This window comes from Papio anubis, chromosome 1 (genome assembly GCF_008728515.1).
Source record: "Papio anubis isolate 15944 chromosome 1, Panubis1.0, whole genome shotgun sequence".
Lineage (NCBI taxonomy): Eukaryota > Metazoa > Chordata > Mammalia > Primates > Cercopithecidae > Papio > Papio anubis.
The window spans coordinates 98,966,646-98,991,315 of NC_044976.1; the positions used below are offsets into that span (position 1 = coordinate 98,966,646).

General features: G+C 39.1%; 1 protein-coding gene across 3 annotated transcripts; it reads left to right on the forward strand.

Annotated features, from left to right (window-relative positions):
* On the forward strand, positions 1-24,287 carry RTCA (RNA 3'-terminal phosphate cyclase). Of its 3 annotated transcripts, none has more exons than XM_003892265.3 (11): positions 1-264; positions 368-468; positions 2,017-2,160; positions 4,501-4,624; positions 7,366-7,424; positions 8,792-8,933; positions 9,558-9,682; positions 11,216-11,274; positions 18,042-18,136; positions 19,596-19,700; positions 23,910-24,287. In XM_003892265.3, the coding sequence occupies exons 1-11, from the start codon at positions 220-222 to the stop codon at positions 24,009-24,011; spliced, it is 1,101 nt and encodes a 366-aa protein (XP_003892314.1). In that variant the 5' UTR covers positions 1-219; the 3' UTR covers positions 24,012-24,287. The 3 variants fall into 3 exon arrangements, with proteins under 3 accessions (XP_003892314.1, XP_009211892.1, XP_009211896.1); XM_009213628.1 differs by having other exon boundaries at positions 31-264; positions 2,002-2,160; XM_009213632.2 differs by having other exon boundaries at positions 38-264; positions 1,939-2,160.
* The last annotated feature ends 383 nt before the right edge of the window (positions 24,288-24,670 follow it).

Below are 24,670 nucleotides of genomic sequence, written 5' to 3' on the forward strand. Positions count from 1 at the left end.
GCGCATGCGCACCCACCGCAGACCTGGGCGAACCCGGGTGTTCGTTTCAGCTGACTCCGGTGTCCCGAGAGGCGCCGCTTCTTCCGCTTTTTCGCCAGGATCCTGCAGCACCAGGCGTGAACCGAGATTTCTGAACTACTGGGCGGGAGCCAACGTCTCTTCTTTCTCCCGCTCCGGCGGAGGCTTTTTCGCTGCGGGCTGGGCCCCAGGGTGCCCCCCATGGCGGGGTCGCGGGTAGAGGTCGATGGCAGCATCATGGAAGGGGTGAGTGCAGAGCGAAGCGGCCGGAGCTGCCGCCAGACTAAGGAGGGCAGCTCTCTCCACCGGTGTGCTTACGTCTCTTCTCCCTGTACCCCACCCTTTGTAGGGCGGCCAGATCCTGAGAGTCTCTACGGCCTTGAGCTGTCTCCTGGGCCTCCCCTTGCGGGTGCAGAAGATCCGAGCCGGCCGGAGCACGCCAGGCCTGAGGTAAATCTGGCTGGAGGGAGACTTGGGCTGTGAAGTTGGGGGATGCGGGGGGGCGTCGGGCTGACGGGCTGGGGCATCGGGAGTGCGAGTGGTGGAACCCAGAAGGTCCCGGACGCAGGTATGGGCGATCCAGGGCGGGGACGCTCTGCCTGGGCGGTGGCCTGGGTTGTAAGATCTTGAAAGCCTCGAGGGGTGAGTTTATAAATGGTTTCGAGTTTTCTCTGTTTGGCTAAAATAGTCTCATTTGCTAAAGAGCTAGCTTTTAAAATGTTTTCCCACCTCACCAGGCATTCCAAATATCCGAATAGCACGTATGAGCGGGCAAGATAGATAGGGCAGAAATACTTGTGAGGCCAGAGGAAACCCTGTTTTTTTAACTAGTGCATTCTGTGCTGCTGCCAGTTTTAGAATCATAAAACAGTAATGGATCCTGAGATGTGTTATTCCAGCTTTCATTCATACCTCCAGAGAGCTGTTACGACCAGAATTATCTGTTGTGGAGAGGGAAACACCTTGACACTTGACCTTATTTCTTCTGTCTGGGTAGCTGGGCATGCCACTAGTTGAGTTTCAGGTACATGCAGCTGTTAGAAGAGGACCCAGGTTTGAAGCCGCACTGATTGCTTTGTATGTATTCTGTATTTATTACATTTTAATAAATCGGCGAGCTCAGTCTTTTGTCTACAGTTTTGAAATTACCAAAAGGCAATTACTGATATATGTTAATGTTAATTGCCTTTGTCATAGTTGTTTGCAGCCCTCCAGTTCACCAACAAGGGAATCCAATTCATTAGGCTGTAGGTGTTGTATTAGTTTGCTAGGGCTGCCATAACAAAATGCCACACACGGAGTGGGGCTTAAACAACAGAAATTTATTTCCACACAGTTCTGGAGGCTAGAAATCCAAGATCAAGGTCCTGACAAGGTTGGTTTCCTCTGAGAGCCATGAGAAAAGGATCTGCTCCAGGCCTGTGTTTTTGCCTGTTCACATGGTGGTTCCTCTGTGCACCTTACCCCTAGCGTCTCTGTATGTCCTAGTTTTTCTTTTTTTTTTTTTTTTAAATAAGGTCACCAGTAAGATTGTATGATGGCCTTATTTTAACTTAATTATTTCTTTAAAGGCTCTGTCTCCAAATATAGTCACATTCTGAGATGTGGAGGGTTAGAGTCTCAGCATATGAATTTAGGGGGGACATAGTTCAGCCCATAAAGGCACCATAGATTATTCAGTCAAGTGCAAGCGAGACTGGTGGCGCTGAAATAACTATTAGTTTTCTTCTTTTGCACACTTCTAATTTGCAACAATATATCAGGGTATGTATTTATAGTTAGAAATAACTGGTCTTTAAGGAAGTGTTAAAATGATACCTACTAGCAGGTAGTCTAGGTGCGTAAAAACCCAGAAGGAAGCTGACACTGAAGATGTGGCACTTACTGTGGTTAGACCTTGCTGTTTTCTTGCCATTGCAGTTTTATAAATTTGTCATAAAATGTGGGGATATAGGCAGTCTGAATGCACACGTTTTGATGCAGTATTATGACCTGAAGGCCTCAACATTTATCTGGACTGGAAATGATTCGAGATTTGTGTGATGGGCGACTGGAGGGGACAGAAATTGGCTCAACAGAAATAACCTTTACACCAGAGAAGATCAAAGGTGGAATCCACACAGCAGATACCAAGACAGCAGGGTATGTATCACTTAACATTCCATTTAAGTAACCTGGATTTAAGTCCAGGTTTTGCCACTTTCTGGGCAAGTTGCTTAACGTCTATGAGCTTGTTTCCCTACTTTTATGTTTTATTTTTTTGAGACAAGGTATCCCTCTTGCCCAGGCTGGGGTGCAGTGGTGCAATCACTGCTCACTGTAAGCTGTAAATCCTGGGCCCAACAGGTCATCCCACCTCAGCCTCTGAGTAGCTGGGACCATAGGCACACACTGCCACGCCCAGCTAATTTTTGTATTGTTTGAAGAGACAAGGTTTCGCCATGTTTTTCAGCTGCTCTTGAATTCCTGAGCTCAAGCAATCCACCCACATTGGCTTCCCAAAGTTTGGGGATTACAAATGTGAGCCACCACACCTGTCCAATAAATATTTATTGAATTAATGAAATTCATTATTACTGATAGAGACGTCCCAGTTGAATACTTAAGCATCATTGTGTAAGTAAGTTAAATAAAGATCTGTCTTTTAGTAGGTAGGAGCCTATGTCGAATTCCCTTTCAAACTACTTATGAATATGATTGCTTTCACTTAACTTTAGAGAAGGGAGATAATGGCTCATTTAGAAACAACCAGGCCAGGTGGGGTGGCTCATGCCTGTAGTCCCAGCACTTTGGGAGGCCGAGGTAGGTGGATCACTTGAGCTCATGAATTTGAGACCAGCCTGGGCAACATGGCAAAATCCCGTCTCTACAAAAAATATATATATACACACACACACACGTATATACACATGTATATACACATATATACACACACACACATATATATATATATAAATATATATATATAAATTAGCTGGGCATGGTGGTACATGTCAGTAGTCCCATCTACTTGGGAAGCTGAGGCTTGAGCCTCGGAGGTGGAAGGTGCAGTAAGCCGAGATTGTGCCACTGCACTCCAGCCTGAGTAATGGAAGGAAACCCTGTCTCAAAGAAAAGCTAATGACCAAATGTTTCACTTTATAACATTCATCATGTTACATAACTATTTCTTGTGATTTCTCACATTATTTGACTATAAGGACCAAACAAGCAAAGCAAGCATTACTTCACTAAAACTTTTCCATGTGAAATATTTAGCTGTTAGTCTTTTTTTTTTTTTTTTTTTTTTTTTTTGTCTCCCAGGCTGGAGTGCAATGGCATGATCATGGCTCACTGTAGCGTTGACCTCTCGGGCTCAGGCGATCCTCCCAAAGTGCTGAGACTACAGGTGTGCACCACAATGCCTGGTTAATTTTTAAATTTTTTGTAGAGACGGATTCTCACTATGTTGCCCAGACTGGTTTTGAACTCCTGGGCTCAAGTGATCATCCCACCTGCATCTCCCAAAGTGCTGGGATACAGGCATGAGCCACCACACCCAGCCAAGCTGTCACTCTTTATAAAGTATTATTCTTTTATTTTTATCTTATTTATTATACTTTAAGTTCTGGATACATGTCCTGAATGTGCAGGTTTATCACATATGTACGCATGTACCATAGTGGTTTGCTGCACCCATCAACCGGTCATCTAGGTTTTAAGCCCTGCATGCATTAGGTATTTGTCCTAGTGCTCTCCCTCCCCTTGCCCCCCACCCTGCAACAAGCCCCGGTGTGTGATTTTCCCTTCCCTGCGTCCATGTGTTCTCATTGTTCAGCTCCCACTTATGAGTGAAAACATGCAGCGTTTGGTTTTCTGTTCCTGTATTAGCTTACTGAGAATGATGGTTTCCAGCTTCATCCATGTCCCTGCATAGGACATGAACTCATTCTCTTTTATGGCTGCGTAAAATATTATTCTATCATATCATGAACTCCACAATGATAGGAACTATATCTTAACTTTACACCTGGAACAGTACCTTGTTATATAGTAACAACTCATATATAATCAATTCAGACCTTGACTATTTTGAAAGCATTTTCATAAACTGCTAGTTTCAAGAATTCTTTTGTAAAACTTTTGAAGAAGGTTTTATTTTAATTTTTTTTTCTTTTTTACTTTTTTGTAATATAAAGAAAAGTATCAGAACTTACCCAAGGTCACACAGCTAATGTGTTTAGTTGAAGATTCAGACCCAAGTTTGGTTATCATTTAACGCTGTTTTTTTCTATGGTGAAATACGGTCTTTCTTTAAAATTCAGGATTTTACTATTCAGACACTAAAATGGTTTTTAACTAGAAACTCAGTGGCATATACCTGCCTTCACAGTTGTCTGTGCTTCAGTTAGTAGTGATGAACAATAATATAGCTTATTTAAGAGTTTGAAAAGAAAATGCAGAAAAGAAAATGAAAATAAGCCCCTTCTGCCTTCTTCTTAGGAGTGTGTGCCTCTTGATGCAGGTCTCAATGCCGTGTGTTCTCTTTGCTGCTTCTCCATCAGAACTTCATTTGAAAGGTGGAACTAATGCCGAAATGGCACCACAGATTGATTATACAGTGATGGTAAGGGCTTTTGTTGTTGACAAACTAAGATCTCATACATGCTTCTGAGTCTCCATTCTCTATTTAAATATATCTTGAGTGTTTTTTTTGTGAGTTTCTTGTTTATCTCTTCATGGTGTCTTTTTTCTTGTTTATCTCTTCATGGCGTCTTTTCTTTCTTTCTTTTTGTTTTTGAGACAGTGCTGTCGCCAAGGCTGGAGTACGGTTGCATGATCACAGCTCACTGCAGACTCAACCTCCTGAGCTTAAACAGTCCTCCTATCGTGACCTCCTAAGTAGCTGGGACTACAGGCACATACCCAGCCAATTTTTAAAAATTTTTTTTGTAGAGTCGATGTCTCACTGTGTTGCCCAGGCTGGTCTTAAACTCCTGAGCTCAAAGGATCCTCCCACCTCAGCCTCCCAAATATGTCTAGTTCTGTTGCAGTAGGGTGTGGGGAATTATGTTTACTTTAAGTTTGTTGTTATATCTTAGAATAGTGTTTATAGTGAACTTTTTAAAAAAAAACTCAGGTGTGGTGGCTCACACCTGTTATCCTAGCACTCTGAGAAGCTGAGGTAGGCAGATCCCTTGAGCTCAGGAGTTCAAGACCAGCCTGGGCAACATGGTGAAATCCCATCTCTACAAAAAAAAAAAATATATATAAATAAAAAACAAAAAACACCACACACAGAAAAATTAGCCAGGCATGGTGGTGCACACCTGTCCAAGCTACTCAGGAGGCTGAGGTGGGAGGATCACTTGAGGCTGGGAGGTCGAGTTTGCAGTGAGCTATGTTGGCACTTCATCCTGGGTGATAAAGCAAGATGCTGTCTTTAAAAAAACAAAACAAAACAAAAAACACCTTGAGTGTGATAGAAATTATATCAATTGTGATGTGTTATTTTATAAATACAAGAATTATGATTTGGAGGAAAACTCTTTTTTCCATTAAGCCCCTTCCATTCTAGGATCAAACATTTAAAAAATGATTTAAAAAATACTGGCGTGCTCATATAACTAGTGGGAGAGAAAAGTGGTATAATCTTTTTTTTTCTTCCAGATTTTTTAAAGTGTAATTTTCAGTTGAATCCATCCTTTTTAACATGCAGTTCTGTGATTTTTGACAGTGATATAATTCACAGTTATGAACCATCTACCACAATCAAAATGTAGAATAGTTCCATTACTCTAAAAAATTCCCTTGTACGTTTTTGTAATCAGTCCTGAGTCTCAGCCCCTGGCAACTGCTGATCTGTTTTCTGTCATCATTTTGCCTTTTGTTCAGAATGTCATGTAAGAAATAATACTGTATGTAGGCTTTGAGTCTGGGTTTTTTGCTGTCCATAATACATTTGAAATTCATCCATGTTGCTTATATCTGCAATGAAAACTTGAGTTGTGTTCTCGTATATGGATGTACCAGTTTGTGTATCCATTCATCTGTTGAAAGGCATTTGGGTGTTTCCAGATTTTGGCAATTATAAATTAAGTTACTGTTAACGTTCATATGCAAGTTTTTGTGTGATTGTACATTTTCATTTCTCTTGGGTAAGGTTGTTACAATAAGCAAATGTCTAACTTTATAATACATAGCCAGGTTATTTTAGCTTCCAAAGTGGCCACTTTTTGCATTATTACCAGTACTATACGAGAGTTCCAGCTGAAGTGGGCACAATGGTGTGTGCCTATAGTCACAGCTCTTTAATACTTCGTAGGCTGAGGTGGGAGGGTCTCTTGAGTTTAAGCTGGAGTCTAGCCTGGGTAACATAGCGAGACCCCATCTCTAAAATAAAAATAAATATCAAATAGAGGGTTCCAGCTGTTCTGTATCCATCCTAGCACTTGATATTTTCAGGTTTTTATTTGTTAAGCTTTTTCTGCCTTTAAAAAAAACCCACAAAACAAGGTTAATAACGTGCATACCTCTTGGATACATAAGAGACAACCCAGAGAAATAAGTAAATCTCTAGAGTAAATCTCAAAGAGTTGCCTTAGACATCAGGCTTAAACACCATCTTTCTCTGAAATCTTGCCATTCTAATAGATGGTATAATCTTTTTAAAGTCAGTTTGATGGGATGTATAATAAAAATTAATCTCTCCCCACCTAGTAATTTGACTTCAAGGAAACTGCTCTAATTCAATATTGCAAAATGCAGCTAAAGATAAATGTTAAAGGTATTTGAACAGAGTATTATACACTGTAATTATCATTATATAAGATAGATCATTACCTAATAATGAAAAATTGGAGAACCGTTAAGTAAATTAGGCTAGGATGCCATGGAGGCATTCAGATTTTGTTTAGGAATAATTTCATGATGTCAGGAAAATGCATATGTTTATAATGTTAAAGCATTGTCTGTGGAATGAGATTTCAACTGTATAAAAAATTGAGATGGCAGAATGGAATGCTCTTCACCAATACCCCCTCATTTCTTAAATGTACTATATTGAGACGCGTTAGGAAGTATTGGCCTTTGGAGTAGAATAACCACTGATATCAAGTATCCTAAGTTCTAGTTTTTTTCATTAGATAGACTTGCACAGCTCTGATTAAATAAATGTCAAACTTTTATATTTAGCTACATACCAGTTTTTTTCATTTGAAAAAATGGAACCAGCCTACATATTCTTATAACACCGTTTACCTATAGCATCCAATTACTAGCCAGCAAAGCACTTTTGTTTAATAAATACGCTTGTTAAATTAGTGAATATTGCTGATTAACCTAATGATAAAAACTGATTTTTTTCAGGTCTTCAAGCCAATTGTTGAAAAATTTGGTTTCAGATTTAATTGTGACATTAAAACAAGGTAAGTTGCTTATTTCTTAAATGTTAGGATCTATTACTTATGCTAAAAATAGTGGAAAAGTTAGACCCTTAGAGAACTGTCTTTCTGGTACCCACTTAATACATTGCATCTCTTGTAAGAAATAATTGTACTTTGAGGCTTAAAAATAATGAACAGCAGGGGCATGGGGACTTGAGAACAGCTACACATGATGGTTATTTATTTCTAGGGAAAATATTTTCAAGGGAATTTTCACACCGAGGTACCCTCATATCTAGTGTTATTTCATGCCCCAGCACAGCTGAAGTGCTCACTGTGTGTAGACAACTGGACTAAACACTAAGGGGTCATAAAAGGAATTCTCTTCCACAATGTGATCCGAATTGTTTTCCTAAGAAACACATTGGGCATTCAGGTTATTTCTCTTTAAGGCTTCCCTTCTGCCACATAATCACTAGGCCGTATTTCTTGGTGTGACATTTAAGTGCTTTGAAGTCTTGCCCTAACTTTTCTAACTTCTTCATCCCTCTCCTCCTTTCAACGTGTTATATATTCTAACAATATGTTTGCTTGTTATTCCTTAAATATGCTTTGTGCCTTTGGACTTCTGTGTCTTTGTTCATGTTATTCTTCCCCTGCTCTCCCAAAAGTTAGAAATCCTGTGTTTTTTTTCAACGTGAAACTTATACTTCTTTATGACCTCTGATTGTACCTCAATCGGAATTCATATTTGTACCTATGTTGTAACCTTTCTTATAGCCTGACTTGTATTCTAGTAGATAGTATATGGAGCTATCTCCCTACCAGATGTTGAGCTCTTTGACGGGAGGAGTACTGTCTTCTCACCATCTGCTGTAGAACAGATGACACCAATTAATTGAATTAAAACTTTTAAAGTGTTTTGCTACCTAAATATTCATCATATATTTATTTGAGTACCTACCATGTGCCAGACATTGTTTAAGGCACAGGAAAACAGCGGGAATGATATAGGTAAGTCTAGCCCTCAAGGAGCTTATATTCTACAACAGCACTGCCAAATAGAACTTTCTGCTTTGAGGGAAATGTCCCATATCTGTGCTGTCCAACATGGTAGTCACTAGCCACATGTGACTATTGAGCACTTAAAATGTGGCTAATGCTGCTGGGGAGCTGATTTTTAAATTTTATTTAATTTTAATAGTTTCACATATCTCAAGGCTACCATATTGTACAGACAAAATTTTGTTTTTTAATGTGTAAAATTTTACAAAATACAGACCTAAAATATTTAGACCTTTCCATGGATTACATGTTTGGATATCATTGACATGTCATTTTATTGTAATACTGAGTTTTGTTTTTGTCATACAATCAGTTTATGTGGGCATTTGTTATACTTTTCATAGGGGATATTACCCAAAAGGGGGTGGTGAAGTGATCGTTCGAATGTCACCAGTTAAACAGTTGAACCCTATAAATTTAACTGACCGTGGCTGTGTGACTAAGATATATGGAAGAGCTTTCGTTGCTGGTGTTTTGCCATTTAAAGTAAGTTGTCTAGATGTTCTCAGAAATAAAATGTATGTGTGTCTTGATAAGTATTATGTCAATTAAATTTTGAAATTATTGAGAGAACTTAACATTTTTTTAAAGAAAGAAATCATGTCCTTTGTGGCAATATGACTGCAGCTGGAGGCCATTATCCTAAGCAAATTAATGTAGGAACAGAAAACCAAATACCACATGTTCTCATAAGTGGAAGCTATGCATTGAATACACATGGACGTAAAGATGGGAACACTGGAGACTGCTAATGGGAGGAGGGTAGAAGGGGAGTGAGGGTTGAAACACTGTCAGGTACTGTGTTCACTACCTAGGTGATGGGATCATTAACATACCAGATCTCAGCGACATGTAATTTACCCATGTAACAAACCTGCACATGTACCTCCTGAACCTAAAAGATGAAACATATATATTAATGGATACATTAACAAAAATAAAGTTAATTTGCTTAAGCGTTTTTAAAAATTCAGTGCTCTCTTGAAAATCAAGTTATTAAATAATGCATGTAAAAGCAACCAATTATTTTATATGTCTTTGAAGTCTTGAAAACAATTTTCCAAATAATCAGTAATTGTTTTATTGTATTTTTCTGTCTTGCTAAAATAGGTAGCAAAAGATATGGCGGCGGCAGCAGTTAGATGCATCAGAAAGGAGATCCGGGATTTGTATGTTAACATCCAGCCTGTTCAAGAACCTAAAGACCAAGCATTTGGCAATGGAAATGGAATAATGTGAGACAATACTTTTTCCTACACATTAGTTGAGAGCCCCAAAATAATTCTAATTAAATTAAAGATTTGTAGGGTTTCCTGCTTAAGTTTATAGTTTTAAGAAGTTTCAATTTATGTATGTATGTATGTATTTATTTATTTATTTTCGAGGCAGAATCTCGCTCTGTCGCCCAGGCCGGAGTGCAGTGGCACGATCTCGGCTCACTTCTAGCTCTGCCTTCTGGGTTCACGCCATTCTTCTGCTTCAACCTCCCAAGTAGCTGGGACTACAGGCGCCCACCAACACGCCTGGCTGTTTTTGTATTTTTGGTAGAGACGGGGTTTCACTGTGTTAGTCAGGATGGTCTTGATCTCCTAACCTCATGATCCGCCTGTCTCCGCCTCCCAAAGTGCTGGGATTACAGGCATGAGCCACTGCGCCCGGCCTCAATTTGTATTTTTAAGGACATTCCTACCTAAAACACCAGTATCATAAATTAAGACAATTATTCTGAATTTGTTCTGAGGATGACTTGCCTTTTGTTACGTTGTTACATTAAACTTAAATGTTTAATCAGAAGTTAGGCTTTAAAGCTAGTCCTGTAAGAATATTTCCAGTTGCATGAAATACTTTAAATGTGAAATCAATTCACAAATAAATATAGCAAAGAGCTTTTTAAAAACAGACTAGAGGCCAGGCACCATGGCTTATGCCTGTAGTCCCAGCACTTTGGGAGGCTGAGGCGGGCAGATCACAAGGTCAAGATATCAAGACCAACCTGGCCAACATGGTGAAACCCTGTCTCTACTAAAAATATAAAAATTAGCTGGGCGTGGTGGTGCACACCTGTAGTCCTAGCTACTTGGGAGGCTGAGGCAGGAGAATCGCTTAGACCTGGGAGGCGGATGTTGCAGCGAGCTGAGATCACGCCCCTGCACTCCAGCCTGGCGACAAAGCAAGACTCTGTCTCAGAAAAAACAAAAACAGACTAGAACTATTATGTTAATTCAGTTAGGAGTTGTAGATTTAAGTATTAGTACAAATTCTTTAACTGATTTTTTGAAGTATAAAAGTACCATTTTTGGATATTTAAGTTTCAAATCCTCTCATTCAGAATTTCCATTAAAAGGTTTAAAGTAAATGCTTGCTCTACCTATGATAATACTATCTAAAAACCATAGAACAATACCAAAGTCTCTGCATAATGACCTTTTTATTTAAGATAATTCTGAAACACTTTATAATACTGTGTGCCTGTGAAATGGTACTGCTTAGCGCTAATGACATGGTAACTTGTTGGGGGGCATGGTAGACATTTCTTAACCTGTGAATTAGAATCTGGTGTGACTTCTGGTCAAGTGGTAAAGGATACTAGTGGTCTGATTAAGATAGACAATGCTAATCATGCCACCCTATATGAAGAATTTTTACTTTTGCAATTTGCTGCCCAGATTTTGTTCTGCCTATTTAATAGCCATTGTTCTCCTGTGTTGTATTTGCATAAATTTAGAATATTTATAGTAAAGGTAGTAATAACTTCTTTTCTTGCACAGAATTATTGCTGAGACCTCCACTGGCTGTTTGTTTGCTGGATCATCGCTTGGTAAACGAGGTAAGATAAATGAAGGGGGTCCATAGTTCCCAATGCTACTGGAAAATTCTTTAATCTCTCAGGGTTGGAATGTTATAGAATGATGAATGACAAGTTTAAAAGGATGTAGTTAATTGATTCTCTTTTAGAGTCAATTACACTTTCAGACTTTCAGTCTTTCTCCCACCTTTATACTTTGAAAAATTTCAAACTTATGGAAAAGTTGAATGACTCATTCAACTAGTCATCCATACAGCCTTCTCTTAGATTCACTAGTTATGAACATTTAGTTTGTTGTGTATATTTCTGAGCCATTTCAATGTAAGTTGCAGGTGCCATGTCTCACCCCTGAATACTGCAGCATATGTGTCCAAAGAACAATAAGTACACAATTATAATACCATTTTTACACCTGAAGGATTTGTCTGTTTTATTCTGACACACCTGATAGCTTCATACATAATGAATTGTTTCCAAAATATTATTTAGAGCGATGTGGGATTTTTTTTTTTTTTTGAACACAGCATTTGTTTCTCAAGTCTCTTTAGTCCCTCTTTTAATATAGAATCCTCCCATTACCTTTTTTTTTTTTCTCATTTCATGATGCTGACATTTTTAAGAGTCCAGGCCACTTTCTCACAGAGTTTCCCACAATTTAAATTTGTCTGATTGTCTCACGATATATTCAGATTAAACATTTTTATTAAGAATACTACATAGGTGATTTTGTGTACATTCCACTGTATCACGGCAGGGGGCACATGATGTCAGTTTCTCCTTTATTGGTGAGGTTGAGTGTGATCACTTGGTTAAGGAGGTGTGTCCTGCAGATCTGTCTGCTATGAAGGTTCCTTTTACCTTTATAATTAACTAGTGATCCAAGACAATACTTTGAGGCCATCTGATTACCTTGCTTCCATAACAGCTTTCATCCAGTGGTTTTAACATCTATTGATGATTCTTCTCTGCATCAGTTATTACATTGGTGATTTCAAAATTTCGAATATTTTTGTGAAAGGGAAATTTGTTTAAGGTTTGGCATATTAGAGAGAGAAGATACATACATCCATGTGTTTGTTAATATTTAAACTTTTACCAACCAGGCAACTTTTAGGTGAACTTCTAGTTGATTGCGTGGTCATTGATTGCTTTATTCCTACTTTGTAGCATCTTTAAAAATGCTTACCAAGCTGGGCACAGTGGATTACACACACCTGTAATCCTAGCACTTTGGGAGACTGAGGTGGGAGGATCACTGAGACCAGAAGTTCAAGACGATCCTGGGCAACATAGTGAGACCTTGTCTTTGCAAAATAAATAAACAAATAAAAATGTTTACCCTAGCTATGCTGTTTAGCCACATTATTAGTACTATATGCAAAAAAAATTAGGAATTCCTCAGTTTGCTCAGTTGGTAAATCTAGAACTAGTTGGACATCAAATCTGATAAAGAGAATAAACAAAATCACCATTTCCAGTTGAACTCATACATAAATGAATTCTGTCTAAAACTGTACTATTCAAATTGTGGTTGGCAGACAGGCAAACTTGTCAGCATCAACTGGCAGTTTGTTAGAAATACAGATTTTGGGGCCTACCTGATGTATTGAATTGGAATCTGTGGGAGTGGGGCCAAGGAATCCATTTTAACGAACTTTCCAGGTACTTTTAATGTGTACTGAAGTTTGAGAAATAGTGATCTAAAATATGTATTTGGCATATACTAATTACGTATTAGGTGCAGTGAGGAATCAGTGTGGATACTGAGCCACTCCATGCACTATCTACAACAGTCTTTAGAAGCAAACAGAATACAAATATAAAACGGAGACTAGGAGCAGACATATTACAAGCAATAAGTACTTAGCAGGCATTGGGAGAAGTGTGAGTTTGTTTGTATCACTGGTTACCAAATGTGCCAGGTACTGTGTACTAGGGATTCAGAAGTGATAGCTATGATTCCTGCCTCCTGGCTTATTCTGACAGAGGAAACAGACCAGTTCTATGATAGTGGTATCCCCAGGGTACCCTAGGAACACAGGATAAGAAAAGTGAATCCTTCTGGGGACTGCTTGACCCCAAATCTGGCTTCTGCCATTTAATGGTCCTCCAGTGGGTTCTGTGGGTAAATAGAAGTTGTCTGGATAGAAAAGTGAGAGCTAAGGAGGAAGGACAAAGAAATTTGACATACAAAAGTATTCTGGGTGAGGTGGCATGCAGCTGTAGTCCAGGCTGCTCGGGAGGCTGAAGCAGGATGATTGCTTGAGCCAGGAGTTTGACAACAGCCTGGCCAACATGGCAAGATCCCATCTCTTAAAAACTTTTTTTTTTTTTAAATTAGCCCCACATGGTGGCTCACACCTATAGTCCCAGCTGCTCAGGAGGCTGAAGCGGGAGGATTGCTTGATCCTAAGAAGTTCAAGGTTGCAATGAGCTATGATTGCACCACTGCATTCCAGCCTGGGTAACAGAGTGAGACCCTGTCACCAAAAAAAATAGTGTTCTGTGTTTGAGTGAGCAACTGCAAGTGGATAATAGGCCTGGGTAGGGGAACGGAGAGAGATGACAACAGAAAGGTCGACAGGCCAGATTCTGAAAGGCTATACGTTATATCTAGGAGTTTACATTTAATCCTGAAATATAAAGCGTTTAAGGAGGGATGTGATATGAGAGTTTTTGAAAGATAATTCAGAGAAGTAGAAGAAAGCCATACTGGAGGTGGGAAGATAAGAGTTTATTACAATTCAGGTCAGAATGGTAAGGGCCTGCGCGAAGGAATGCTGGGCTAGGGAGGTGAGTATTTGCAAAAATGAATGGACAGTATTTGGTGGCCAGTTGGATATGGGAAGTGAGGAAGGCAGTGTAAAGTATGATCTTCCAGATGTCTGGCTGAGGTAACTGGATATCTTTACCTCTTGTGAATATAGGAATATAGGGGGTAGAGTTAGTTTGCCAGGGTGGATGATAATTTTAAATGTGCTGCACTGAGATTGATCATGAAGGGATCATTACTTTATCAGTAATACATGGGATTTTTTACCAGGCCTGAAAAGAATTTTCTAATATTCTGTCAGCATTTTTTTCTCACTTTGTCACATGAAACAACTTGTACTTTGAAGTTGTCTTTGGATAAAACACTTGTAGAGTTCACAGTACTTATTTTTAGACTTAGGGTGTTAGGAGAGAATAAAGGAGAGAGCAACATGCCTGCTGAGATTGACTGACTCCTCCTGGTATCCTTCCTTGTTTCCTGTCATGGACATCAGTCAAATGAGATGTTGTTAGCGAATACAAAAGTAACTTGTGGTCCTCTCAATCTAGCTTGTCTGTATATTAAGGATCTCAGAGAGAATATCATGACCTCCTTTATCCAGATCCCATTTCGTTTCTGATTTAAATTAACTAGAAAACTACTGGATTTAGGGGCTGGGCGTGGTAGCTCATGCCTGTAATCCCAGCATTTTGGGAGGCCAAGGTGAGCAGATCACTTGAGCCCGAGCACTCAAGACCAATCTGGGCAACATGGCAAAACCCTCTCTCTACAAAGAGTACAAAAATTACCTGAGCATGGTGGCATGTGCTTGTAGTCCCAGCTACTCCAAAGGCTGAGGCAGGAGGCGGGAGGATCACTCGAGCCCAGGAGGTGTAGGTTGCAGTGAGCCGCGATCACGCCACAGCACTCCAGCCTGGGTGACAGAGCAAGATCCTGTCTCAAAAAACAAAACAAAACTACCAGACCTTGAATCCTAATTTCTTAGGGTTATTACCAGAAGGAACATTGGATGCTTGTCAATACCACCATAGGTGTTAGAGGTAGGAAGTTGTAACTAGTGATGCCTTTATCATTGTCTCAGTTACTAAAACCATTTTGATCTTAGTTTGCTTATTTGTTGAGCAAGAAGATTAACCTGGAGAATCTCCAGAATCCTTCTAACGATAACATTGTTCAATTTTATTTGAAAAAGATGAGGTTTTGTTTTGTCTGAGAAAATCTCACTGTTTTAGACTGAGGCAGTGTGTTATGATAGAGAGCACTAAACTGAGAGTGAGAAGACCTAAATTTTAGTCCCATGTCCTGTCATTATCATGCATAGTGACTCTGGGCTTTCCTTATCTGAAAAATGATACTGAACCATGATCATGATCTATGTTTAAGGATCCCTTCCAACTGTAAGTGATTGCATTATAGACAGAATGTGTTTTGTCTTTCCATTGCTGAGTATCTGTGTGATCTTTCATTACTCTTGTCTTACACAGTTATATTCTTTACTATGGGAGTGAAATAATCTGCTAAAATGAATTGTGCCTCTGGTTAATCAATCTCTATTTCCTTTGTATAGAAATTGCCTCACAGCAAGCACCTTCCTTCCTTCCCTCATTGTATGTGGTAATTCAGGGCATCTCTCTGTTTGTTTTTTTGTTTTTTGTTTTTTTGAGATGGAATCTTGCTTTGTCGCCCAGGCTGGAGTGCAGTGGCATGATCTTGGCTCACCACAACCTCCGCCTCCCAGGTTCAAGTGATTCTCATCCCTCAGACTCCCAAGTAGCTAAAACTATAATCGCATGCAACCATGCCTGGCTAATTTTTGTATTTTTACTAGAGATGGGGTTTCAGCTTGTTGGCCAGGCTGGTCTCGAATTCCTGGTCTCAAGTGATCTGCCCGCCTCGACCTCCCAAAGTGCTGGGATTATAGGCGTGAGCCACCGCGCCTGGCCCAAATATTCTAAAATTTTTTAAAAATCCAAAATCTGGCGACCGGGCGCGGTGGCTCAAGCCTGTAATCCCAGCACTTTGGGAGGCCAAGACGGGCGGATCACGAGGTCAGGAGATCGAGACCATCCTGGCTAACACGGTGAAACCCCGTCTCTACTGAAAAATACAAAAAACTAGCTGGGTGAAGTGGCGGGAGCCTGTAGTCCCAGCTATTCGGGAGGCTGAGGCAGGAGAATGGCGTGAACGCGTGAGGCGGAGCTTGCAATGAGCTGAGATCCGGCCACTGCACTCCAGCCTGGGCGACAGAGCGAGACTCCATCTCAAAAACAAAACAAAAAAAAAACAAAAAGAAAACCAAATCCAAAATCTGAAACCTTCTAGTCCCAAGCATTTTGGAAAAGGGTTACTCAACCTGTGTTGTTATTAATAGCTTTTTATGTACTAATCTGGGTAAAAGATGCTTTATAAATATTATCTCTAATTTCTGTAACAACTTTGCAACATAGTTATTATCATCTCCATCTTCTAGAAGAGGAAATGGCAGTGGCTAATAAGTCAAGATTCATAGCACATATTTCAAACTATTTCATTCAGTCATGTAAATACTTGCCCAATTGATAATATAAAGAAGGTAATTTATTAATATGACTACTATAAAGAAAAATAGAGTTGCTGGGCATGGCGGCGCATTCCTGGAATTCTAGCACTTTGGGAGGCTGAAGCGGGAGGATCACTTGAGTTCAGGAGTTCAAGACCAGTCTGGGCAATGTCGTGGAACCTAGTCTCTAAACAATAAAAAAGATAAAGAAAACAAGAAAAACAAAGAAAAATAAAGTTAAAATTCTACAATTTCCACTTTGGGGAAAATGTTATATATAATCCAGTAAATTTGCAAATATAAAATAGAAACAAAACTAACCACATTTTCATTTTTTATAAGACGTTTTCATTTGCAGCCAAGAATTTTTTCATTTAGAGTAAATACCTTAAAATAATAACGTGGAATTCTACTACTTCTGACAGACTTATTTTGTATTCAGTGTTGTACCAAAGATTTGGGATATGTATGGAGAGATAGGAAGTAGGGCAAGAGGGTAAATATTCTGACTTATATTTAAAATAAGCTAATACCTGTTCAAATCTTAGAGGAAATAAAACTCTAAAATATTTGATCTGATAATGTTATATGCTCTTTTTTACATAAAGTATAATTTCCTGACTTTTAAAAAATTCTTTGATGGAGCCTCGCTGTGTCACCCAGTCTGAAGTGCAGTGGCGTAATCTCGGCTTACTGCAACCTCCACCTCCCACGTTCAAGTGATTCCCTTGCCTTAGCCTCCCAAGCAGCTGGGATTACAGGCATGCACCACCACACCTGGCTAAATCTTGCATTTTTAGTAGAGACAGGATTTTGCCATTTTGGCCAGGCTGGTCTCAAACTCCTGACCTCAAGTGGTCCACCCACCTCGGCTTCCCAAAGCACTGGGATTACAGGCATGAGCCACCACACTGGGCCAAATTATTTAATTCTGATGGAATTAACCTGTAGACTAATTGTAACACGCACGCTTTTCTGGGATTTGGGAGGAGAGTTTGTCTGTTTGTTTGTTTGGTAGATGGCATCTTGCTACGTTGCCCAGGCCAGCCTTGAACTCCTGGCCTCAAGTGATCCTCCCACCTTAGCTTCTAAAGTCCTGGGATTACAGGCATGAGCCACCATGCCTGGCTGCAAGTTTTAAACTTTGAAATTGAGGCATAGCATTATAGGGTCATAACTTATTTGTAACTGGCTTTATAAAGTAGTACATTTTAAATAGGACCAATGCAGCCAATATTTTCCTCCACTAGTACATTTAAAGGTATAAATATTTTCAGTGTTTGCGTATCCCAAACACTGAGAATATTAAATAACTAAAGATCTTATTCTAAAAGGTGCACTGAGTGGGTTTTTGAGGCCTAAAAATTGTATACCAGTGCTAACTGGGATATGTCAAACTTTTTGTCTCTTAGTAGTTAATTTAGTGGTTTTTTTTTGTTTTGTTTTGTTTTGTTTTAATGTTGTGCTTACCTTTAGGTGTAAATGCAGACAAAGTTGGAATTGAAGCTGCTGAAATGCTATTAGCAAATCTTAGACATGGTGGTACTGTGGACGAGTATCTGCAAGACCAGGTAATGACACATTTAGGTTAAAAACCCTCTAACCTGCTAGATTTGAATATGTGGTAATTAGATTGAATATCAGTTTAAATAATTGACTTTCAGACACTAATTAGCAAGTCCTACTTTAGTAATTTTAAAAAATATTCTGGGATTTGTAGCCCTCAAATTTCAGCCCTCATTTTACTTTACCTTTGCCTATCTGCAGTGTTTTGCACAATTGATCACTCCTTCCTTCTTGAAGTATTTTCTTCCCTTGGTTTCTGAAATGTTATCTTCCTCCCTCACTGGCCATACATTCTAGTTTCCTTTGCTAGTTTATTGTTGTTTTCATCTTCTCAACACTTTTTTTTTTTTTTTTTTTTGGTGAAGACAGAGTCTTGCTATGTTGCCCAGGCTGGTCTCAAACTCCTGGTCTCAAGTGATCCTCCTGCCTCAGCCTCCTGAGTAGCTAGGTCTACAGGCACATGCTGTTATGCCTAGCTAATTTAAAACTTTTTTTTGTTTTAATTTTTATAGAAACGAGGTCTCAGTATGTTGACCAGGCTAATCTTAAACTCTGGTGCCCAAGTGATCCTCCCACTTTAGCCTCCCAGAGTTTTGAGATTAAGAGCCATGAGCCACTGTGCCCGGCCAACTTCTAAATTTTGATGAGCCCCTGGACTTCGGCTTATACTTGTTTTCTTTTTCTGTAGTTGTTCCCTCTCTTAGTTTGTCCGGTCTCATGGTTTAAGTACCGTCTTTATGCTGACAACTCTCAATTTTATATCTGAAGCCCAGGCCTTTCTTCTTAACTCCTTACTCATAATATCCCTTATGCCTGTCAACACCTCCACTTGGACGTGTCGCAGACCTCTCAAACGTAGCACGTTCACTCACAGTGAGAAATTATATTGAATATTTCCAAATATCTTTTTTATGGTCTTTTATCTTTATAGATTTTCCTTTCTACCATACTCTTGTCTCCTTAATCCCAAATCAGTAGTGTCCACGTTTAGAAATATATTCCTCGAGATTTCTTGACCTGTTTCTTAAGACAGTTTCTGTTATTTCTAATCTCTTCCTTCTTGCTCAGGTCTACTTTAAACTCCCAATAAACTCCCAGTATTAGTCTGTCTATTCAGCTGTTAAAATGTAATTTTAGAGAGTAGAATAAACATAGTATTATATATACCAACTTGCAGAAATAGTTGGTCTAAGTATATATATTAATGTTCTATATTTTACTTGTAAATATTAATTTTAAAAATTCAATGTTGAGAGCTGCTACCAAGCCTTTTTGTACCACTCACAGACTTAGGGTAACATAGGTTTTCTGTCATCTTCTGAGTACTTCTGGAAACCTAAAGAAATAGAAATTATTTTCTAGCAATTTTTATTTCTAGTAGTATTTTTATTATGGGCAGCAGTGGAATTATAACTCCAAATATTAATAAATATGTGAGATTTTTGTTTGTTCTTTTTTAAATAGCTGATTGTTTTCATGGCATTAGCCAATGGAGTTTCCAGAATAAAAACAGGACCAGTTACACTCCATACACAAACCGCTATACATTTTGCTGAACAAATAGCAAAGGTGAGTATTCTATCACAAAGGGAAATTGATATTTTGATTTTTATTCTAGCCAATTTTGGGTTAAATTTTAATAAATAGGAAACTTAATAGTAATCATAATTGCTATCCCTGTTTCCTGTTTGACAGGCACTGAGCTAATTTAGCAGTTTATCTCACCTGTCTTCCTCAGCATACCTATTTATTTTAGGTGGCTATTTATTATTATTATTCCCATTATAAATATGAGTAAAGTGAGGCAGAGAGATTCATTACACTGTTCAAGGCCACATGGATTTTTAATGGCAGAGCTGAGCTTTGAGCAAACCTGGGAAAGCGTACTTCAAAGCCCATGTTATAATCACTGTGTGGTACTGCCGTACAGGGTAAGTAAAGATGTTTTGTTGTGAACTATGATATCAAATCACAAGGGATTCATAGTTGGCTATAAAAAATTTATATAAAATTTTAGACATTTTATTTTCTTGATTCTATTGGTAGACTAGAATATTTGTGGAAACTCTAATATTCACTGTCCTCTGAAATCTAGTAGAGTTGACATACAGTTTTTAATGAAGAAGGATTTATCATTGTATGAGCTCATATTCATACCTTTCTTAGAGGATTCTTTTTTTTTCTTTTTCTTTTTTCTTTTTTTTTTTTGTTTTTTGAGACAGGGTCTCGCTCTGTTGCCCAGGCTGGAGTGCAATGGCATGATCTCGGCTCACTGCAACCTCTGCCTCCCAGGCTCAAGTGATTCTCCTGTCTCAGCCTTCCAAGTAGCTGGGATTACAGGCACATGCCACCATATCCAGCTAATTTTTGTATTTTTTGTAGAGACAAGGTTTCACCATGTTGCTCAGGCTGGTCTCAAACTTCGTAGCTCCAGGTGATCCGCCTGCCTTGGCCTCCCAAAGTGCTGGGATTACAGGTGTGAGCCACCGTACTTGGCCTGGATTGTTAATTGAAAGAAACAATAGGTATATTTCATCATGAAACTAATGTAATTTCTTTATAGGAAACAGAGGGGAAAAGCCTTCTCATCATTTCCCCTTGCCGGTAAAACCACTGTTGACATTTGGGTGTTTTCTTCTTCTCCGAAATTGTTTCCCTTTGTATTTTTTGCAGTTAATGCATACAGCTTCATTTCTTGCTTCTTTCAGTAACATGTAGCATATTTCCCATTTTGCTTATTCTTTATAATGTAATTTTATAATGAAATATAAAATTTATAACAATTTTATGAGGGAAGGTGCTAATCTTAAGCATTTTTATTATTATTTTTGAGACAGAGTCTCACACTGTTCCCCAGGCTGGATTGCAGTGGCACAAACCTCCTGGGCTCTCGAATGATCCTCCCACCTCAGCCTCCCATGTAGCTGGGGCTACAGGAGCATGCCACCATACCTGGCTAATTTTTCGATGTTTTGTAGAGATGGGGTCTTGCCACATTGCCCAGGCTGGTCTTGAACTCCTGGGCTCAAGCAATCCTCCAACCTTGATCTCCCAAAGTACTAGGATTACAGGTGTGAGCCAGCATACCCAGCCCTAGACTTAAGCATTTTTTAAAATGACAAAAGTAACATACTAATTTTAAAAATTAGTCATTACAGAAGTGTCCCAAACACAAAACCACTGTTGCTGCCCTACTCCTATTAGTATGATGATCCTTTTTCTTTTCTCTTTTTTTTTTTTTTCTTAAGATAGAGTCTTGCTCTGTTAGCCCAGGTTGGAGTGCAGTGGCACGATTTTGGCTCACGGCAACCTCTGCCTCCCAGGTTCAAGTGGTTCTCATGCCTCAGCCTCCAGACTAGCTGGGATTACAGGCACGTGCCACCACGTCCAGCTAATTTTTGTACTTTTTAGCAGAGACAGGGTTTCACTATGTTGGCTAAGCTGGTCTCCAACTCGTGGCCTCAAGCGATCTGCCTGCCTCAGCCTCTCTAAGTGCAGGGATTACAAGTGTGAGCCACTGCGCCTGGACTCTTTTTTTTTCTTTTGAGAGACAGGGTCTTACTCTGTTGCCCAGGCTGGATTGCAGTGGCAGTATCATAGCTCACTGCAGCCCTGAACTCCTGGGCTCAAGTGATCCTTTCATCTCAGCCTATCAAGTAGCTAGGACTGCAGATGTGCACCACCACACCCTGCTTTTTTTTTTTTTTTTTGGAGACAGATCTCCCTGTGTTGCCCAGGCTGGTCCTGAACTCCTGGGCTCAAGTGATCCTTCCACCTCAGCTTCCCAAAGTGCCGTGATTACTGCTGTGAGCTGCTGCGCCCAGTTTGATTCTTAATTATATATACTTTTAATTGTTATTACATAGGTAAGTGTTTGCTGAATGGTAGGAAAGACTAATGGGAATTAAAGGCAAATTGTATTTGATGTCAAGAGTGTGAACTCTATTTTTATTCTACTTATGCTGTATTTATAACTGTTACTTGTCTGTCTCTCCTTATAGATTGATCTCCTTAATAGCAGAGATCAGGTTTTATTCATTACATTCTTTACTTTTTACAATACTTTACATGTAGTAGACACTTAGTTGTTATTTGAAATGTATACATAACGGAAAGTGCTATGGACCTGTGTATAGCTCGTATCTTGCTCAGCTTTTTTGTGTATAACTGGGTGACTTGGGGCAAGTTTCTTATCTTTCTTTGACTCAATGCAAATAGTTATCTGTAAAATCAGACTTAAGCTAGATAGGCCCGCTATGCTCCTTTCAGGTCTACATATTTGTAGTTTTAAGTAGGTTTGTGTATAGGCTAGAAATGATTTTCATAGCTGCTACTTGTGTTTCATATTTACATAATGTTTGTAATTAGAAAAATATATAAATGCATACATGTATATTACTAATTAAATAATTTGGTTCTCTAGCTCAGAATTCAGCCTTTATTCATTCAACAGTAACTTCAAATGTCCACTCTGTGTCAGTACATTACCACAAAATGCTGAAAGTGAAAGAATTTTTGAACATTACTATTCATTCAGTAAGGCCCCAGAGTGATGGTTTCCAAATTGTACTTCCAAGAATCCTAAGATTTTAGGCATATTTGAAATCCTTTTGCCACAAACTTAACCTATTTAATTGTTTTGATTTTTTTTTTTTTAAGACGTTGATGGGAGTTGTGGGGAGTCTTACTGTGTTGCCCAGGCTGGCCTCCTGAACTGAGCTCAAGTGTCCTTCCACCTCAGAATAGCTGGGATTATAGGTGTGCACCACTGCACCTGGCTAGTTATTTTGGTTCTGAATTTAGTTTTGTTAAAATGAATCATATTTGCTTTAAAAATAATGATGTTTTCAAAATGCAGTGATATGGGCCAGGCACAATGGGTCATGCCTGTAATCCCAGCACTTGAGGAAGCTGACGCAGGTGGATTACTTCAACCTAGGAATTTGAGACCAGCCTGGCAACAAAGTGAGACCCTGTCTCTACAACAAAATTAAAAATTAGCCAGGCATGGTGGCATGTGCCTGTGGTGCCAGCTACACTGGAGGCTGAGGCAGGAGGATCCTTTGAATTCAGGAAGTTGAGGCTGCAGTGAGCCGTGTTCATGCCACTGCACTGCAGCCTAGGTGACAGAGCAAGACTCTGTCTCATAAACAAAAAACAAACATACAAAAAATACAATGATACAGATAAAATATTTCAAAGCCAACTTTAGTTACCAAGTGAAAAATGTGATGTTAAGCCCCTTACATTAGAGATGAAGGAAGATGTTAATCACCACCACCGCCCCTCCTCCCCACATACCTTCTCTGAATTGGATCTTTTGAATGATATATTAGGGAAGTAAATTAGCAAGAAAAGATGTAAAGAAATTAAAGGGTAATTTGTTACTTGACAAGATAAAAGTAGAAATGTTTTAGAAAAATTTTAGGGTGTAGGGAATACAGATGCATTGTAATTACCAGTTGAGGTTTCAAAGTTGATATTTACCTAAGCTGCACATCTGAGCTGTCTGATGCAGTGTGTATGGAAGGGGCCCAGGCATATATATTTGGACAAAACTCACGGGTATGTATACCTCTGAATAAGAACCCTGGTTGTACAATGAAATGTGTTATCTTTAGGCTATTGAATTTCTCATGAATCATTTGATCTTTGTGTCTCTGTAGGTTTTTTCAATAAAAGGGGCTTGACATTAACTCTCTGCCTACGTAAGTTGGAGTTGTGGGCTCTTTCTCCATCTCTCTTTGTATTACTTATATACTCCTCTTTTGATTTCAGGCTAAATTTACTGTGAAGAAGTCAGAAGATGAAGAAGATGCCTCTAAAGATACTTATATTATTGAATGCCAAGGAATTGGGATGACAAATCCAAATCTATAGAGTATTTGCCTCTTAAATGATACCTCACTGATGTATTGCACTATTTCATAAATACTATAAAATAATGACTAGGAAGTAACTTATTAAAGGATCTGACTTAAATTTGAAGATGAAGTACAGTGTTCTGGTTTGCTGAGAATGCTTCATCAAACTAATCTCACTTTGAATATCTCCTGAGAGATGGACAATGAAGTATCAATCAGGTGGTGGATATGTGTGATAGCTGATTTCAATATTGAAGTATTGAAATAAAATATTCTTTACACCTGAAGTAAATATGTTTTTCTTTTTTATGTAATAAATTAAATCAGGGATATATATTTGATCTGTAATTTGGGTATAAATTCTAATCTCCGCTGAAATCACATCTAAAATAATGAGGCAACTTTATGCAAATGTACTTGCTGTGACAACAATAACATTTTTTCCTTTTTTTGTTTTGAGACGGAGTCTCGCTCTGTCGCCCAGGATGGGGTGCTGTGGCGCGATCTCCACTCACTGCAACCTCCGCCTCCCAGGTTCAAGCGATTCTACTGCCTCAGCCTCCTGAGTAGCTAGGATTACAGGCACACACCACCATGCCTGGCTAATTTTTGTATTTTTAGTAGAGACAGGGTTTCACCATGTTGGTCAGGCTGGTTTTGAACTCCTGACCTCGT